The sequence below is a fragment of the Gossypium hirsutum genome, chromosome D02 (assembly GCF_007990345.1).
Source record: "Gossypium hirsutum isolate 1008001.06 chromosome D02, Gossypium_hirsutum_v2.1, whole genome shotgun sequence".
NCBI lineage: Eukaryota > Viridiplantae > Streptophyta > Magnoliopsida > Malvales > Malvaceae > Gossypium > Gossypium hirsutum.
This window is the reverse complement of record NC_053438.1, coordinates 7,611,144-7,631,492: the sequence shown is the minus strand read 5'-3', so window position 1 is coordinate 7,631,492 and position 20,349 is coordinate 7,611,144. Positions and strand designations below refer to the sequence as shown.

At 32.3% G+C, this 20,349-nt stretch overlaps 3 protein-coding genes and 2 non-coding genes across 5 annotated transcripts; 2 read left to right on the top strand and 3 right to left on the bottom strand.

Annotated features, from left to right (window-relative positions):
* Nucleotides 1-1,985: 1,985 nt before the first annotated feature.
* Nucleotides 1,986-2,864, bottom strand: LOC107908517 (major allergen Pru ar 1). The gene is made up of 2 exons (XM_016835698.2): nucleotides 2,598-2,864; nucleotides 1,986-2,509 (listed from the first exon to the last, which is right to left on the bottom strand). The coding sequence occupies exons 1-2, from the start codon at nucleotides 2,779-2,781 to the stop codon at nucleotides 2,208-2,210; spliced, it is 486 nt and encodes a 161-aa protein (XP_016691187.1). The 5' UTR covers nucleotides 2,782-2,864; the 3' UTR covers nucleotides 1,986-2,207.
* Nucleotides 2,865-10,349: 7,485 nt separating this feature from the next.
* Nucleotides 10,350-10,880, bottom strand: LOC107908180 (major strawberry allergen Fra a 1.06). Its single transcript, XM_016835430.1, has 2 exons — nucleotides 10,697-10,880; nucleotides 10,350-10,603 (listed from the first exon to the last, which is right to left on the bottom strand). The coding sequence occupies exons 1-2, from the start codon at nucleotides 10,878-10,880 to the stop codon at nucleotides 10,350-10,352; spliced, it is 438 nt and encodes a 145-aa protein (XP_016690919.1).
* A 1,762-nt stretch (nucleotides 10,881-12,642) lies between these two features.
* LOC107908133 (major allergen Pru ar 1) lies at nucleotides 12,643-13,477 on the bottom strand. Its single transcript, XM_016835387.2, has 2 exons — nucleotides 13,267-13,477; nucleotides 12,643-13,155 (listed from the first exon to the last, which is right to left on the bottom strand). The coding sequence occupies exons 1-2, from the start codon at nucleotides 13,448-13,450 to the stop codon at nucleotides 12,857-12,859; spliced, it is 483 nt and encodes a 160-aa protein (XP_016690876.1). The 5' UTR covers nucleotides 13,451-13,477; the 3' UTR covers nucleotides 12,643-12,856.
* A 1,012-nt stretch (nucleotides 13,478-14,489) lies between these two features.
* Nucleotides 14,490-14,685, top strand: LOC121215057 (U2 spliceosomal RNA). Its single transcript, XR_005910793.1, has one exon. It is a non-coding gene; the product is annotated as a U2 spliceosomal RNA (small nuclear RNA).
* Nucleotides 14,686-19,776: 5,091 nt separating this feature from the next.
* LOC121214955 (U2 spliceosomal RNA) lies at nucleotides 19,777-19,972 on the top strand. The gene has a single exon (XR_005910691.1). It is a non-coding gene; the product is annotated as a U2 spliceosomal RNA (small nuclear RNA).
* Nucleotides 19,973-20,349: the final 377 nt, after the last annotated feature.

The window sequence follows — 20,349 nt, the reverse complement described above, 5'->3', positions numbered from 1 at the left end:
TAATTTAAAATTTTATAAATTATAAAGAGCCTAAATTAAAAATTTTACCATTTTAAGAGGTATCATATCTTCTGGTTCTCTACTCAGCTCCGCCACCGGTTATAATTGCATTTGAATGAATGCACCATATCCCACAAAAGTATTTAAAAGACATTAATTTCTTCTTCTTTTTTTTCGATACCAAGTCACAATATATAAAAGAAACTATATAAAATTTAGCACCTGTCATGTTTCCTAATGGTTTCCTTTCCAATATGAGCTGGTGAGAAGTCTGTCGTGTGATAGCTCCACTCTGGGCCATTATGGTACTTTTTCTTTGTTCCTCCCTTGGTAGGAAAGCTTGTTTGGCCAGTTGTAATTGATCGATCACTTGTCTTATTACTGCAACCGAGTTAGGCTCTTGTCCTTCAAAGATAACTTTATTTCAGTGAGTCCGAATTCCCCAGAATACATATGCTAATGGGATCAGGTGTAGAGTATCCATTTGTCTTTGTTCATCCCATGTACTTGATCTCATAGGTCCAATTCTTTATTGAGGTGGTTCCTATAGCATCGCTTCTAATTGAAAATGATGTTCCTAACCAGACTGTTATAGTAAAAGGGCACGATAGAAAAAGATGATCTTCACTTTCATCTTCCTCAAGACAGATGGCACAGTTCGTCTCAGCTGATCCAATTCTTCTTTGAATTTCCACTTTGCATGGGAGGCACGAGTTCATAGTTCTAACATTACTAGTTTGAAAGGCATTTTAAGACACCACAATTTTGACCCTAAATTCCCCATTGTGTGTGTTTCTCCATAGAGTACGTCCACTGTTGTTGTAGAGTTTGGGGTCCTACCCCACCATCCACAAGGTAACTTCCCATTCTAATGAATATCACCAATAAAGACAAACCTTGTCATATTTTAACATTCATAATTAAAAAGCCTAACATATAAATATATTTTCGCATGAAATAAAAAATTTTAATTATAAAATAAGAATATTTGAATGAAATTTGCTTTCATTTTTTTATATAAGTACACGTGTCATCATCCGTTTTACGGTTTAAGAATAATCTTGTTCGGATAGTATTTAGGTAAAGCGCTCCCCACAATGATGACATCAAAATTCAAACTTAATTTAAATGCCTAAAAAAAATGTCCATTCCTACCTTTTTCTAAGTAGTTGTTGGTTTTGAATAAAGTTTATTCAAATATTACTAGAATTTACCATTTGTTGATATGAAGGATGGGATACACAAAATTTACTAAGCTATAAAGGACCAAATTTGTTTTTTAGAAAGTTTAAACATTGTTATAAAAAATTGTAAGCTTTTATCAAATAGTAAACACAATATTTAATAATTACCTTCATATGTATTTCCTTTTACATCTCACAAAGCAATAAATTGTCTTTCTTTTCTTATATATTCAAGTAATTGGATTCCAATTTCTGCTAAACTTCTCCATAGTAATGTTATCATAAGTTTCATCCTAAAATTATATATGAAATTATAATTATTATAAATTAACTTATTAAAAAGAAAAAATTGGGTAAACTATACCATTAATTACCCAACTATTAGCGTGTTTTTATTTTGGTCATCGAATTACAAAAACTTTCAATTTCATCACTAACATTTTCGATCGATTTTGTTTTGGCCACCATTCGTTAAATCATTAACGAAAATGATAACATGACCTTTTTTTAATTGGTGTAAATAACATTTAGTCCTCAATTAGTTCCTAATTCTAAATAATTTAACAAATGTAATCCTCTATTTATACAAATTTTATCAATTTAATCCTCAAACACTTAAGGAACATGAAGGAATTGATACAATTTAAATAATTTAGGAACAATATTGAAGTATAAAATAGACTCTTTATGTCAAATTTTTTCCACAGTGTTTGACACTAAAGAGATTCTAAAAACCCTCTAAGAGTTTAGTAACCAAGCAAAAGATGCCATACATAGAAACATGAAAAAGTACATAAGTAATTAACAAAACTATAAACCCAACCTTAAAAACACAAACAAAAGCTTGAGGCCTACAAATAATAAGAGTGTAAGTGTCATGAACCATAAAACATTGGTTTCAAGTATATATGAAAGATGATAACAACTCCAAAGACTTTTATTACAATGGAAACAGAAATGATGAAATCCAGAGAGACAAACAACTTACTACCCAAATCAAATACAGTTTTTGGGTAAGACAAATTAGACATCGGGATTTGCCAACACATAATTCTCAATAGCTTTCAAAATAAGGGCTCGCTTCTCGGATGCTTCCTTGATTTGGAGCATTAGGTCTGGAGTGATCTGAATGTCACCAATGGTGTAAAAGGTGGTATTTACCTTAATACTTGTTCCTCCATCTGCTGCTGCTACAAACTTTGTCTCGTAGCTGATTTTCTCCACCATGTTGTTAAAAAAGTCGCTTTCGATCACAACGTAAGTGTACAACAAGTTGTCTTTGTCTAACACATCAACTCTGTGTTTCGCATAACTGAATCCATACCCTGCATTTGTTATCACCCCACAGGCAAATTGGTATGTGAATAAAGATAATCTAAAATTGTAGTTTACCTTTTTAAGTAATTGAATTACCTTCAGCAAAGGTGATCTTCTTTATAGTTCCAGGGCCACCATCTCCTTCAAGGCGTTCCACACTCTTGATTGCTTGTGGGGCAACCTTGGGCAATAGGGTGTCCAGATCTTCAGCAAATGCCTTAAATGCCTTGGCTGGGGGAAGTGATGTACTAACCTCTGCTTCTTTTGCAAAACCACCCATCTTTCTCTTCAAATTATACAAACAAATTGATTCAACGCAAATATCTATGAACTGATGCTATCCGATATGGGAAGAAATGAGAAACTAACATGCTATTTATACACTCACATTTCATTTCCATCTTATTCTTCATTGGATAAGATTGATTGACAAAGAAATAGTCAAAATAATACCACCTTGCATAAAGATTGTAATTTTATTCCTCTTCTCTGCATACATGGAAAATAATAATAAGGCGGCTAGTTTCCAACGAAAAGGACAAACAAAAGGCGGCTAACTTGGTTTCCAGACAATCCTTATAACCGAGATATCAAAATTACAGTCAAATGCTTGGCAATCTAGAAAGCAATGTGAAACAAAATTTCATAAATGTCGATAATTATAATATATTTAATTTAATTTAAAAATGTGTAGCTTTTTACAAATAATACTAAAAAAGGTATTCTAAATATTGTACGTTGTATGGGATTTAAATGCGATATTTTAATACTATAAAATTGTTTAGACATTATATCAATTGTTTCCATTTAAAATAATTTCATAGAATTAATTAGGGGTAAATTTGAAAACTATATGTGTTCTTTGATTTTGTGTAATTTTATACATGAAATTTTGATTTGATCAAATTTTCATAAATTATTAATAGCACCATTTTATGTTTATATATTACATACGCATATAATTATATTTATCCAATATAAAAATAAATTGATGTATTTATTTCTTTAAATGTGCATATAATTGAATCAAAATTAAAGTTTCATGTATACATTTGAACCACAATCAAAGTTTCATGTGTATAATTGCATCAAATTAAAGTTCATATATCAAGTTGCACATTGAATCAAAGTTCATATATAATTTTAGAATTTATCCCCATATTTCAAAATGCTTCATTTTCAAATCTAATCCATATGAATATTTTCTTATATATTTTTTAAAGATTATATTATTCAAAAGAATCTCATGCCAATATTTCTATTTAATGACCAAAACATTTTAATAATGGAGTGGCTAAAAAATGAAATTGAGTTACATGAGTAATTAAATTAATAAAAAATTTGAATAACTAAAACAGGAACGCATTAAAACTTGGGTGACTATCTAAATAGTTTACCTTTTAAATTTTTATTAAGTAAAAATATAGATGAATGTGGTCAACAACCTCTTAGCTTAATGTAAGATATTAAGTTACCAAAACAGGAATAATTACCTTGATGTGTATTTCCTCTTACATTTCACAAAGCAAAAATTGTTTTCTTTTCTCAAATCCGTTCATATACACAATCCCTCATTTTCTTAAATGATTCAAGTGATTGATTTAAAAACTAAAATTAACCTGTTTAATTAACTAATGAACATGACAAAGAACAAAACACGTAAATAAATGATTAACAACCAAGAAGCAAAACAATACTAATGAAAGAATTCATCTAGAGTTCATCTGTCACTAATAATTTAAATTACATGATTTCTTTACTTAGTATATTGATCCGTAGAAATTTCTAAATTATGTTAATATCTCTTTCAAGAGTAAGAGCAACTGACTTTAGGTTGATTAATTGAAATTTCTTTCTAATTAAAACCTATATTATCGCATTAACTCAATCTATAGATTCCCCTATATTAGATTTGACTCGAATCCAATATATTTATGTCGCCCTATTTCTAAGATTGTATGCAACCCCACTCAATTACGCAAGACCTACTCTTAAACAGGGTTTATTCCTCCTCTAATTTAAGTACATCAAACATAGATCAATATTTTAAAAATGTTAAACCAATTATTAAGCACACATAATTGAGAATAAGAAACTAAGAATTTATTTCGTAAAATAAAAATAAAAAACAGAAATCATTTTAGGGTTCATCTCCCTTAGTTATTTAGAAAATTAGTTGATGCTTCAAAATAAAAACATCTCAACGCAGTATAACCACAAGAAATAAAGAAACTCATGATGGCTTTCAAAAAAACCCAACTGGGAGTCTTCAATCTTGACAGAAATCTTCTTTCGAATCGGCTTCAATGGTATCTTTTGAGTTGTTTTCTTGAGTATTTTATTAAGACCCTCCCTTTATCTTCTTCTGTTTGTCATATATACGTCTTAAAATGCCCGAAAAACCTAAAAAATAATTTTTTCTGTAATTTAGAGTGCCAATTCGCAAAATCGACACGACATGCTACATGGCCGTGTGGCATCCCTTGCGACTCACATGGCCGTGTGGAAGGGGTTAGCTCATGTGGCTCATGTACATTACTTCAATTTTTCTGGTTTTCGCTTCTTTTGCTTTCAAATACTCTCTTAAGTATAAAAACAAGAATTTAAAAGATTAAGAGCATAAAATTCATCATTAACATCTAAGCATTAGGAATGAGAATAAAACATATTACTTTTAGCACTTATCACCTAAGATAGAACAAATGGTGAAATCTCCCTAAAACTCTCTTTAACCCCATTTCAATGTTGGTTGCTTAAAACCATCTTCAACACCTCAATTTTCCTATTAAGTTATAGGTTGCTGCAGTCAATGGGTACCTTCCATTTATCAATTCTTTCATTATGTTACCTAGACTTGATGATGAGTTTTGGATATGGATATATTTCCACTGTAGATATATAAAATGGAAAGTTATTGATGGTAATAATCCACAGTCCTCTAGTAGTAGTTACATACTTGATTTTAGCACTATGAGAGGAACAACTTTGGGATCATGGAATTATGACTGAAATTACTCAAATTTTGAGTAAATGTATGAAGTATATATGTCAATATAGTTTCTCTTCCAGGTTGAATTTTAAGGAATATCTATCAGAATTAGTTTCAAATTTCTTCTTAAACTTGAAAGATGAAAGATGACAAACTCTTTATTATCAATGGATATCTAACAACAAGATTCAGTAAATAAGTTGAAAATTCGCCAACCATGCTGCTATGATATTTTTGGTTGAAGTGCACGTAGCTTGTAAACATGTTGCAGCATGTATGCCTGCTTTAACAACAAGGTTTTTTTTTGTTTAGTTTCATTGTAATCAAACTAGTTGAAAATGAACAAGTTGATGACAACTTGATACATTAGGTGTTGAATGACTAGTTTAGGCGGCTTGTTTATGTGTACAAGCAATGTTTATCAAGTTACTAGGCTACTTAGTGGTAGTAGGTAGTATTTGGTGATTTATTTGGCTATAAATGTATTGTTTCTTCTAGTTGAATGAATGAGAAAAATGAGCTAAAAGCCATAAGCTCCCTTGCTGCACATTTGTGAGCAAGTAAAAATGTTTTCTTGTATCTTGTTGCCTTGTCTTATGTCCTATTTTTCTTCCTCTACTCCAACAATTGGTATCATGAGCCTAAGTCTTTAAGGGCCATTGATTTTGTAACAACACTTACCCGAGACCGTCGTCGGAGTTGAGTATGGGGCGTTACTTGACTTAACTTATTAGTTCGGGGCATAAAAATTTGCTTTTAAAATTTATTTCACTGTTCACCATAATGTTGTGCACCTGCGCAGCAGTCACTAATTTAACTATAACTCGAGTTACGAAACTCTAAATTTAGATCTATAAATTTTCCCTGAAACTAGACTCATATATTATCTTACCATAAAATTTTCAGAATTTTTGGTTTAGCCAATTAGTACAGTTTATTCATTAAAGTCTCCCATGTTTCACTGCCTGACGGTTCTGACCTTTATTCACTGAAAATGAAATTTCTCATTGTGTGATTTTCATATGGTGTTCTCACTTGTTTCTACAAAAATAAAAAATAGGCTTACTAAGGAAACTTTACATATAAATTATAACTCATAATTATTTTTGTAAAATTTTTAATGATTTTATAAAGTCAGAACAAGGGACTCCAAAAACCATTTTGACCCTGTCTAACCAAAATTCAAATATCTCAGAATATAAAATTACTTTACCCACACCGTTATTTTTCTATGAAAATAGACTCGATAAGCTTTAATTATATATATCAGTCACTCTCTAATTAATTTTATACTATCCTTGGTGATTTTTCAAAGTCACTGCTGCAGTTCCAAAACTGTTTCATTGCAAATTTTTACTCTTTCATAATTTCTAGGTATAAACTATCACCTAGGCATTCATAATACCAAACATATTCTTACTTAGCCATGTTAATAGCTAAACATTATCACATATTTACACATCATCCTTTAGCAATATCATAAGGACATACATTCAAAATGACTAAGTCCCTATACATGCCATAGCTTAAACATTGATCATCATAAAATACCGTGTTGTTGTTGTTGATAGTGTGAGCGCTCTCTGACGTCTTTAAGATCCCCGAATTAGCTTTGCAATACTATAAAAGAAGGAAAATAAAAGAAGTAAGCATAAAACTTAGTAAGTTTACAAGCAAATAAATAACAACATTTAACACAAATAATTATACTCAAATGTCATGATCTTTAATTTCCTCTTTACTTACTCTCTTACTCGTTCACTTACTTGTATACTTAGATAACTCATGATTATAACTTACTCTTCTCTTGCTGAAATGTTGGTTCTCAATTGATAACATAATATGTTCTTAACTCTTATAACTCACCTGAATTTGCTATTTATGCTTTTATCTGAACTTTCATGGAACATAATTTGTTTACTAGCCTGTTGAGCCACATTGGAATAATAAGGATACTTGGGTCTCTTTTCTGATAATAACATGCCAAAGCCATGTCCCAGACATGGTCTTACATGGGATGTTTCTTGTACTGCCAATGCCATATCCCAGATATGGTCTTACATGAGAGTTCTCATATCGGTGCCCATGTCATATCCTAGACATGGTCTTACGGGAGACCTCTCATCTCGGTGCCAACGCCATGTCCCAAACATGGTCTTACATGGGATGTTTCTTGTACTGCAAATGCCATATCCCAGACATGGTCTTACATGGGATCTCATTCCCTTAATGTCATGACATTTGTATCTGATACATTCCTAATGTTTCAACGGGGCTTTTATCGCTGATTCTCTGTCATCTCATACTTAAGTCAACATTAGATATTTTCATGAAATAAATACATAATTGCTGAAAACAATAATATTAATAATAATTATCAAAATATTGCATTTATTTACCGTAACTTTACCTCGGTACAAAATATGGCCAAATCTATCAACTTAATCTTCAACCTTTTTCTTTCCTCGGTCTAACCCCGGATTTCGTTCTTCTTAATTTATAATAGCAAATTTAGTTTATTTAATACTCACATTTATCAAAACAGCTCTCGACTCTAACTTTGGAAAAATTATAATTTTGCCCCTAAACTTATACATATTTACACTTTTACCCTAAAATTTGAAAATTAAACTTCATCCCATATTATTATTTTTTATAACATGCTGAACATTTTTCCCTTCTATGGTAACATCAAATTCTCATTCTAGCACTTACTTATGAACGTTAGGTATTTTTACCGATTATATCGTTTTACTCGTTTTCACTTAAAATTGCTTAGTACAAATCGTTTAACATAATTTAAGACTTCATAACCATAAAACATCAAAATAAACACATTTCACCTATGGGTATTTTTCCAAATATGAACCCTAGGTTAAATTATTGCTAGAATAAGCTAAATCAAGTTATCGGAGTTTCAAAAACGTAAAGAACATTAAAAACGGGGCTTGGGATGACTTACTATAGAGCTTGGAAGCCTGAAAACCCTAACTATGGCTTTTCCCCTTGCTAATTTCGGCCAAATGAAGAAGATGAGCACAATTTGCCATCTTTTTCCCTTTTAATTCATTTTAATTACCAAATTACCAAAATGCCTCTAACTTAAAAATTTCCTATTTCACTTATCTCATGTCCATTTTTGTCCATAACTTAACCAATGGTCTAATTACCATATAAAGACCTCCAATTTAAAATTTCATAACAATTGGACACCTCTAACATGTAGAACTCAACTTTTGCACTTTTTACAATTTAGTGAGTGCTCAAATGTCGAAATTTTTGCACGAAATTTTCACGAAATCATTTCGTGAAATTAAAGGCCATAAAAATATAGTAAAAATGAATTTTTCCTCATCGGATTTGTGGTCCCGAAATCACTATTTTGACTATGCCCAAAATCAGGATGTTACAGATTTTACTTCCGCTGCTTGTCAAAAAGAAAGAACCTGCCAAAGCATGTCATTTAAGACTACTTTTTGAGAAAACGACAATAGCTCAACCCTGTGAGTCTCCCAAACAAGCTTGAATAAGCTGAAGGAGGAGTTTCAATGAAAGTATGTAAGCTTTCCAATGTGTAAGCTACAACCTCAGCAAAAATGTGCAAGCTGTAAGCTCAGCAAGATGTCAAAGCTACGAGCTTAGCGAGAAGTGCGAGCTATGAGCTCAGCAGGTGGTGCGAGCCCTATATAGTTGTGAGCTTATTGAAGACACCAACTGAAGACAATATGCAAATATGTAAGTCTGTCAAAGGTGCGAGCTCAGCAACATGTGGAAGCTCAATGCGAGTTGTAAAGTTGCAAGCCTGTTGAAGATAGTAAGCAAAGTGCGAGCCTGTCAAAGTGTGAGCCTATCAAATTGCAAGCCGAAGCGGCGGACAGTCTAAATGCAAACCTGAATGGGTGCAAGCTGAAGTGGCGGCCGGTCTAAATGCAAGCTCGAGTGGGTGCAAGCCAAAATAACAGCCTGAAGGCAAGTAAACTATACTCGCAAACTATATATGTAAGAAGAAATAGGATTGTAATGAACAAGGGAACAAGGCAAGATGTGTTGTCAACTAAGGCTGTGAAGGAGGAGAATACTCCATTTGATGAACAAATATTTGGCACAAAAGACTGGTATGGTCAATTGTGTGAGTTAGATTTGGTTGAAAATGAGGCCAAGTTGAAAATGTATTGCTTGAGCAGGTTCAGCTTGAAACAAAGAAATTGTTGAATGATTGGTATTCGCAGTATGGAGTCCAAGGAGGAGTGTTGAAAATTGGCCAACCATGCTGCTATGATATTTTTGGTTGAAGTACATGTAGCTTGTAAACATGTTGCAACACGCATGCTTGCTGTAACAACAAGGTTTTTGTGTTTAGTTTCATTGTAATCAAACTAGTTGAAAACGAACAAGTTGATGACAACTTGATACATTAGGTGTTGAATGACTAGTTTAGGTGGGTTGTTTATGTGTACAAGCAATGTTTATCAAGTTACTAGGCTACTTACTGGTAGTAGGTAGTATTTGGTGATGTATTTGGCTATAAATGTATTATTTTTTCTAGTTGAATGAATGGGCAAAATGAGCTAAAAGCCATAGCTCCCTTGCTCACATTTGTGAGCAAGTAAAAATGTTTTCTTGTATATTGTTGCCTTGTCTTGTGTCGTCTTTTTCTTACAAAAACTCCAACAAAATACATTGGATGCTCTTCTGATTATTACATGCTTTACATTTTAGTTCAAGCTTCCTGGTAACCAAGGCAAACTATGAAGAAAGAAGGCAACTGTTTGATATTCATTGCATGCAGTGGATGCAATCTCAATATTGGGATATTTTCAATAGGCGTTAGGATTTTCCAGGATGTACGATTCAATGGCCTAGAATATTCCCAAAGCCTTGTCTTTGCCAGCCTTGACTCCATCCTCCTTGAGCTCAAAGTCACCAATGGTATAATACTTACTAGTAGTCTTGCATACGGATCCCCCATTTGGAGAGGCCTCTAACTTTGTCTCGTAAGTGATTTTCTCAAGCTTGTTCATCAATGCATCACCTTCAACCACACTGTAAATGTCCACAAAATTCTCCTTGTCTATTGCTTTAACCTTCTGCTTCATGTATTTGAATTGGCTTCCTGCATGAAGAATAACACATAGCTTTCACCCTTTTCCCTTCAGACTTAATGTACATATATGTATATGATTCAAAATTATATAAATGAGCAGACCTTCTCCAAAGGTGACCTTCTTGATGCTACCAGCCTCACCATTGCCTTCAATGTACTCAACGCTCTTAAAAGCCTGCGAAACAATCTTGGGAATGAAAGTGTCACCATCAAGGATGCAAGCCTTAAACATCTTCGTTGGTGGGATCACTGTAATAACCACAGATTCATATGTGAAAACACCCATGATTTCAAGTGATTTGGGATTTGGTTACTTTGCAGAGGATATGTTTTATTTTTGCCGATGATGTACATATCTGATATATGATTGTAGTATTTATAGTGTCAGCTTCAAGATTTAGCTGTTTGTGAGTTTTAGGCCATCTGGAATCTTTGTAGATTTCTTTATATTTTATGGGATTTTTGCCATTTAGTGAAATTTTGTACTTTAGTATGAGAAAAGCACCTAAAAATTTTCAAATGATTCTGGTTTGTGTACATATCTTACTTATCTCTTCAATATACAACATCAAGCTTACCATAAACCGACAAATCATTGAATCATGAGACCAATATTATTGGAACTCTGAAGAAGATTGAAAAGAAAAGAGTCTAATTCACTAATATTTTAAGCAATCAAAACCTTGGATCTAACACAGTTATCTTCAATTTTATTATGTGTTTCATGTACCTAGAGAGTCTTATGAGGATCATATCCCCATACTAATGTCCGGATAATATAAGTACCATGTATGGCTGTATGGGTACTTCAAGAATAATGAATCGTCGGAGCAACATAGTAAATTTTGGTGATAGTTTGTTAGTTTTCTAGAAATAAACATGTTGCAGCAAAAGTATTAACATGAAATCCTGAATATTATGTTACTACAGCCACCGTATGTAGGGGTGTGCATAATTCGGGTAAAACCGAAAAAATTCGGTTAACCGACCGAATTCGGTTAATCGGTCGGTTAACCGAATTTTTTCGGTCGGGGGTCGGTTAATTTTTTTATGATTTTTCGGTTAACGGTTAATTCGGTTCGAAACCGGTCGGTTAACCGAAAATTTTCGGTTAACCGAAAAAATTAATAAATAAAATTATCCAACCCAACCCAAACTCAATTACCCAACCCAATAAAACTAAAACTAAAGTTTACCCAATTACCCAATCCAATAAAACTAAAACTAAAAGACAACCCAATTTACTAAAGTCTAAAACCCAATTTACTTTAATAATTTATAAATTTTTTAAATTTTAAAAATAAAAAATAAAAAAAATTCGGGTATTTTTCGGTTAATTCGGTTAATTCGGTTAATTCGGTTAATTCGGGTAATTCGGGTAATTTTTAACCAAAAATAAAAAATACATAATTTTCGGTTAATTCGGTTAACCAACCTTATTAACCGAAAAAATTTCAGTTCAGTTAAATTTTTAAAAAAAAAATCTGTTCGGTTAACGGTTAAAATTTTTGGAAGGTCGGTTAATTCGGTTATAGTAATTTCGGGTCGGTTAACCGGTCGGTTAACCGAATGAACACCCCTAACCGTATGTGGTTCCAGAAATTCAGTTGATCAGTGATTTATGTGCCAAATTTAACATGGTTATGTTCTTGTAAGATAGAACAAAAGGCATTTCAGTTTTTATAACCTAGAGCTTTCAGTGTTGGGTACTTAAAACCATCTTCAGCACTTGCATTTTCTATCGTGTTATCAGGTTCCTGCAGTCAATGAGTACCTTTAATTCGTCAATTCTAGCATTATGTAATACCGACTTAATGTTGAGTGTTGCATACTGATTTTTTCAGTACAGATATGTAAACTGAAGAGTCTGGTTGAAATTATTGGCAAGACTTATCTAGAATCCTCTGGCAGTAGTAAATACTATGAAAGGAAAAATTTTCAGATCATAGAATCATAACTGAGTAAATGGATTATGAGCTACACATGTTTAATCCATGAGCCAGCTCTATAACATTTAACTTATGCAACTAATGACTAAAGGTGGTTAATAGGACAAGGATTATTCAGATGAAAGATGACCAACTCTTTATTCTCAATGAATATCTCACACAACAAGATTCAGTAAATACATTGTCTGGTCTTTTGTTTATTTCAGGCAAACTATGAAGTCTTTATTAGAAATTTGAAGCTCATTTGCTGCAGAAGTAAAAGCTAGAAGAGGAGAAGGCCAATTTCTTGATATTCATTGTAGTGAATGCAATCTCAATAGGCGTTAGGATTTGCAACGAGGTAGGCTTCGATGGACTTGAACAATACACCCAAAGCCTTTTCTTTGCCTGCCTTGATTGCCTCTTCCTTGAGCTCAATGTCACCAATGGTGTAATACTTACTACTAGTCTTACATATGGATCCCCCACCTGGAGAGTCTTCTAACTTTATTTCGTAAGTTATTTTGTCGAGCATGTTCATCAGCGGATCGCCTTCAATCACACTGTAAATGTACTCAAATTTTTCTGTGTCTAATGCTTCTACCTTCTGTTTCATGTAATTGAATTGGTTTCCTGCAACATACATGTCCAAAAACCACATCATTTTCATCCTTTTTTCCTTCAAACTTAATCATATATTAGATTTGGCTCAAAATATGAAGTTAAATAAATAAGCTAAATAACCTTGTGCAAAGGTGACCTTCCTGATGCTCCCAGGCTCACCATTACCTTCCAAGTACTCAACACTCTTAAAAACCTGAGGAACAATCTTGGGAATGAGAGTGTCCCCGTCAAGGATGCAAGCCTTAAACATCTTGGCTGGTGGGATTGCAGTAACAATCTCAGATTCGTATGTGAAAACACCCATTATTTTCTACTGATTTTACGAAATGATCGAACAGGTTTTTGAGCTGTGGAGATGTAAACAGGATGTTGGAGTATTTATAGAGTGAGAATAATGAAGAATACTAGGCTCTTTAAAAGCCTAGGTAGGTGATCAATTTCTTCATATTTTATTGAAATTTTTAAATGTAGTCTGGAAATCACCGAAGGTTTCTTGCAAAATTGATTCTGGTTTGCGTACTGACCTTACATATCGTTGGACATGAAACAGATGTAAGCTTATCATGGAGAACAAAATATATGGATCTTGAGAGGAGTCAATATCAAAAGAAGATTAAAAAGAAAGAACTCTGTAATAATAAATCTTGAAAACAGAGTCAGCTTATATTCTTCCATTCTCCATGAAAATGACAAAAATTGTGAAGTCCTAAGCTGTAGAATAGAAAAGAATAATAAAACAAAAGATATGGGAGACGGAAACAAGGAAGAAAGTAAACCATTGAAATTACAACTTGTGGATGGCTTGCCTATTGCATGGAAGAGTGTCACATGCGAACCGAAGCAGCATGTTCACGTATTTGATTGGGATTCAAGCTAAACTTGCTTTTTACAATGAAAGAAAAGGTGTCTGATACAGAACTGTGTACTGTTTGTTATGGGAAGGTCCGTCTGCAATGATCCAAAGCGGAAGACTTCTATCCTGGAAACAATGTTGTACAAGGACTTCCAATTCAACATAGATACAACTAATGCTTTTGCCATTGCTGCTTCTTTGAGCAGAGCCATAATCCTATTCCTGGTTTGATTTATAAATTGCAAATGCAGTGTTTGTTTTTCAAAGTTTTGGTGGTTAGGAGAGTTGTTTTCTTGTTGTATGGTGCCTTGGTTGTTGAATCAAATCGTAAGTAGCCCAGAATCAGTCTATTCAGGAAGGGTTCAATCTTTATAGGAGCACCAGTAGGCGGCTCTTGTAACTGATTTGCATAAAATCCCACATCATAAAGAGTACGTAAGAACAAGCGAGAAGCAGACTTTAAAATGCCCGATGCTTGCTGAATGAAAGCATACCTTTCTCGGCCTTTTGGCTAAGATCGAGTGTAGTATCTGTTCTTATCGGTTTAATATCTGATACGTGGTCCATAGGATCACATGATATTAAATTTATTTTTTGAGTGGGAGAGACCATAAAGGTAGCTTGCTACTGAGGTTCACGATCGTTGGCCAGGTTTTGCACTATTGCTTGGGCTTGGCGAATCACACCCAATTCCAGTTCAAAGAGTCTCAATAGTTCATGCAATCGTTGTAAATAATGTATCTTTATAGTAAGTAAAGGCCTATTTTAGCTAACTAACAAGCACCGCGTATTATTTGAATCTGAATACCTTTTAAAATGTTCAATATAGGACCCTGAATTCGTGTGCTTGGAATGTGGCAATTTGTAATTTTGTTTTAAAATTTATATAAAGCAAATAAAAGCAGTAACCTGTAAGTATATTCTTCGCATTATGCTTCTGAGTCCAAAACCAAATATAAAAGCATAATAAATATTAAAAGCTCATAACTTAAGCCATAATTTTACTTGCACCAAATTATTCTACTCAACTATATCAGAGTATTGTATGAGGGCTAATCACCAAATCAATTAATACATCCAAAGTATATAAATTGATTAATAATTCCCATAGATAAACTTCAATTTAGCCAAAATAATTCATGTGGATTGCACTAAAGCAATTCATACCAAACCAATAACATTCAAAGATTTCAATCACTATTCATAAACCCCAAAGTTTCAATATAATAATCAAAACCTACAAAAACTTCAAATCTCAAACATCAATATATATAATCAAAAATTAAGATATCAAATCTATAAAATTTCAAAAAAGAATCAATCCAATAATAATAAAGAATCAATTCGTTCTTAATGATTTAATATGACGAGGCTCGGATGCCACTTATTAGAACTGTAAAATAATATCTGATATAAAACTTAACAAACCATAAATCAGGATATATCATGTCAAATCATCAAAAATAAATCAAGAACAAAACTAGATGCGAAAACGTACCTGAATTCACCAATTTCTTGAAATCTACGGTTCTTGCGGTTTTAACCTTCCAAATTAGCACATATGTAATCTAGAGAATGTGTTCTTTCTTTTCTAAAGATGTAATATTAGAAAAGTTATCTTATGTGTAATTTGGGGACCATAACCCTAATACATCTCTTTTGCATATTAACCCTAATTTTTAATCAGCCCATCATTAATTAGAAGTTAGTTACTAGAATATCTACACATATTTGACACATACTTTATTTAATAACTAAAGCCCAATAAACCTTAACAAAATTAGATCACTTTTAATTTGGGCTATCCTATTATGATAGTAAATAATAACATGTAATTACCCTTATTATATATGTGATGACAATATTTTATAACAAACCATTGAAATTACAATTTGTGGACGGCTTGCCTATTGCCTGGCAGAGTGTCACATATGAACCGAAGCAGCATGTTCACGTATTTGATTGGGAATCAAGCTTGTTGCGAAGTGGCCATTCATGCAATGGCGAACTCTTCCTGCGACGCTGTAAGCTCTACATTTGCGAGCTCATCTAAAGCTGCAAGCTCAACCAAAAGTGCAAGCTCAACCAAAAGTGCAAGCTCAACTCAAGTTGCTTGCTAAGTCAAATGTGAGCTATTATGAGTTGTTGTCGAATCCCAAATGTATTACAAGAAGGGTTGGCATATTCTGTTGGTGATATTTTGTAATTAGTCTGCTTGTTGAGATTACTTGTTAAAGTAAGCAGAGACATTTTTAGGTACTGACTTTTACCTAATCAGTTTATGTATAAGTTTCATCTTTCTATTTACAAATTGTTTTAGTGGGTTTTGTTGAATTCTTTATAACCACTACACCCATATATATTGTATTTCATGTGTAAAGGAAATGATGATGAGTAAACATTTTATGGCAGTAAAAATTCTGCTAAGTATTTTTCCTTGTTTTATTCTCTCAACTTCTCTAAACTCCAACAATTGGTGTCAAGAGCCCAAGTCTTTAAGGGCCTTGTGTGTATTTTTTTTCTTGTTGAAAAGAGTGTCGATTGTATCTTGTTTGTATTGCAATGTCGTTTAGAAGTTTTGCACCACCTCCACCTTCTATTTTTGCTAGAGAAAACTACCATATTTGGGTAATGAAGATGAAGATGTATCTTCAGACATATGATTTGTTGGAAGTTGTTGATTCAGACAGAGAACCACCATTGTTGCAAGCTAATCCAACGATAGCTCAAATTAGACAACACAGTGATGAGGTTGCTAAAAAGTATAAGGCTTTGTCTTGCCTTCAGAATGATGTGTCTGATGTTATTTTCACAAGAATTATGGCTTGTGAAACACCCAAACAAGCCTGAGATAGATTGAATGAGGAGTTCCAAGGGACGGAGAAGACAATACGACAATAATTTTTGAATCTGCGAAGAGACTTTGAGAACCTGAAGATGAAAGAAATTGAAACTATCAAGCAATATGTAGAGAGGATCATGACCATTGTCAACAATATAAGGCTGCTTGGAGATCAGTTCAGTGATCAAAGGGTCGTTGAAAAAGTCATCACAACGTTGCCTGAGAAGTATGAGTCCAAGATCTCATCCTTGGAGGACTTGAGGAACTTGACAACAATCTCTCTGTTAAAACTCATAAATGCTTTATATGCACAGGAGCAAAGAAAAGCGAGTAGAGAAGAGGGGCATGCAGAAGGTGCTTACCAAGCAAGAAACAAGGAAACTCCATGTTCTTCAAGCAACAAAGGCAAGAAGAAATGGAATCAAGAAAAAGATAGGCCAAAAAGAGATTGTGAAAAGAAAAAATATCCACCATGCTCGAATTGCAGGAAGATGGGTTATTCAAAAAAGTTTTGTTGGACAAGACTTGGGGTGCAGTGTAAAAATCGTAAGCAATTTGGCCATGATTTTAGAGTTTGTAAAAACAAAGTGCAGCAGTAATAGCCTAATCAGGCTCAAGCTGCTGAAGAAAATCAAGCTCAGGAGGAGCTTGCATTCATTGCTTCATGCTTCGTAGTCAACAACCAACACAAGGAAAAATTTGAAGATTATTTTGAAGTTTTTTGTAAATTTGTTTACAATGGACCAATTTGCTCAATTTTGAAATTGATAGGGACCTAGGAGGTATTTACACCAATTTTTAATTTGAGTTATTCTAATTATTCTAGTTATTTAAGTTGTAAAATTCAACTCGTATCAATCTTGAGAAATTGAATCACTTATTCAAGTTTATTTGAAAAACCAAATAACCAAATTCGATTTACTCAAATTTGAAAAAGAATTCATTTTTTCGAGTCAAATCGAATTTTGTTCACCTCTACTTAATTATTTAAGTTATGATCATTTAAATAGATACCTATTAGAATAGTTATGACTATTGCAAAGATATGCAAATATCGATATGGACATTTATTTAGATAGTTATATTTGAAGACATAAGAATTCTTGTAAATGAAAGTCAAATTTCATTTGGAAGACACACTAAGAATTTGTAAAGAAAGTTTCATTTTGTACTACCCTTTTGTAATATTCATAGATTATTTTATAAAAAAATATTACAGAAGTTTTTTATTATAGAAATTAATATTCTTGCTATATAGTATTTAGTGGATTGTTTTCATCAGTTGAAAACACAGACAATCATTAAGCTTCATTGTATTCTCGAGATTTATTTGTTGATAACTTTTTTACACACCAATATTTATACTGAGGTGAATAAAACCTTAAAAATAGTGGCATGTTTACATCGAGAAATTAAAAAAAAAAAAAAAGAGTGGGGGAGTCCACAACATGTTTACATGCCACCATTACAAAATAATTTGTCATATATTGATGTTTGTTTTTACCAATGATCAAATTCTGTAATTAATGTATATGACGAACCTATATTAATTTCTAATACTACATGCGTTGTGCATGATTTTATACATTTAATTTTTTTTATTTATGTAATTAATGTAAAATAATATTATTAAAAAAATAATAACTAAGAAGCATAATAAAATATACAACTTATTTTTAATAACTCAAATATTATAATACTCTATCCGTCTCACTAAACTTGTTATATTTTGACTTTTAGTGATAAAAAAATTTTCAATTGATCTCTTATTTCTAAAATATTTTAAAATCATATTTTTTTATAAAATTTTATTTTAAAAATAATTGAGGTAAAAATTTTAAAAAATTACAGTTTAAATCTAATTCTATTCGGGTGAGGAAGATATTCAAGTAAAATCGTCTCGGAGAAAAAGTTGATTTTGGCACTTCTTCCAAGCTAATGTTAATTGATACATTGTAAACATTTGTACAATACTAAAAAGAATTGATATATTGTAAATTCATACTACTCCACATCCTTTAATTTTCAATTTTCTTTACTTTCCTAATAATTGATCAATAAATTGAATATACTATTTCTTTAGTTATATATTAATTACTTAATTGTATTGTATTACATAAATGTACTATTCATAAAAGTTTATGTATGACATAAAATTATTTACTACATAATTAAATAATTAGAACTTGACATTTAAAATTAAAATAATATTTTCTTTTGAAAGAGAGAATTTTTACAAATACAAATACAATGTATGTACAAGTATAATATAATTATATTTTTCGTATATTTAGAATTTCGTCCATCCACTTTTAGTCAAGAAATTTAGTTCTTATATTTTTTTAAATTTAAAAATGTAAGTCCAATTGTTAAAATAAGAAGGACATGAGTTCAAGTGTACTTAAACATATTTCTCCCATTTAAGAGTTACCATGAGATTTGAACTTGAGTGATTAAGACTTACAACATCAGCCTTTGTCAGCAGTGCTAATTTCCTTTTTCTTAGTTAATGAAAACACACAGCAATAATAAAGTAATTCAATATAAAATTTAATTTTAATTTATTATATAAAAGGTTAATATTTGGTATATTGAGTGTATTTTTTTTATTTCACAAATAATCTTAAAAAATTATTACATGTTTCTTTTTTTTATTTTTGTAACATTTTACCATACCATTGTAAGATACTTGTTAATCTTTTAACTTTAATCGTAAAATTTAAAAACAGTGTTCCAAATCTTAAATGGTGCCTGATTGTTGAATCAAATCCTAAATGGCCCCGAATCAGTCTATTCAGGAAGGGTTCAGTCTTTATAGGAGCACCGGTAGGCAGCTCTTTTCTAGCTGATTTGCAAAATATCCCACATCAGGAAGAGTACGAAAGAACAGGCGAGAAGCAGGTTTTAAATAGCCCGACCCTCGACATAAAGAGGCATACCTTTCTCGGCCTTTTGGCTAAGATCAAGTGTAGTATCTGTTCTTATCAGTTTAATATCTGATACGTGATCCATTGGATCACACGATATTAAATTTATTTTTCGAGTGGGAGAGTCCATCACGGTAGCTTGCTACTGGGGTTCTCGAGCGTCGCCCGGGTTTTGCACTATTGCTTGGGCCTGGCGCACCACACCCAATTCCAATTCGAAAAGTTCGATTTATTAACGCAAGGGATGAATTTATCGTTGAAAGATAATTGGTTGATGAATTTGTCGTTGAAGATAATTAGTTGTGGCAACGATGTTTACAAGTAACGGCCTAATAGGGTTCATGAACGAGCATTGAGAATGATCTGGATATAGGCACCTTGGATAATGATCAATATAATACCCTGAATTAATGTGCTTGGAATGTGGCAAATTGTAATTCTTTTTTCTTGTTTTGGTATTTCCATTTGACTTTGCAGGGTAGTGTCAACAAAACATAATTTTAACTTAATTGTTAATTCAACCAATCATTGCCTATTTCTATTAAAAATAATAACAGTGTTACTTCGTGAACCATAAAACA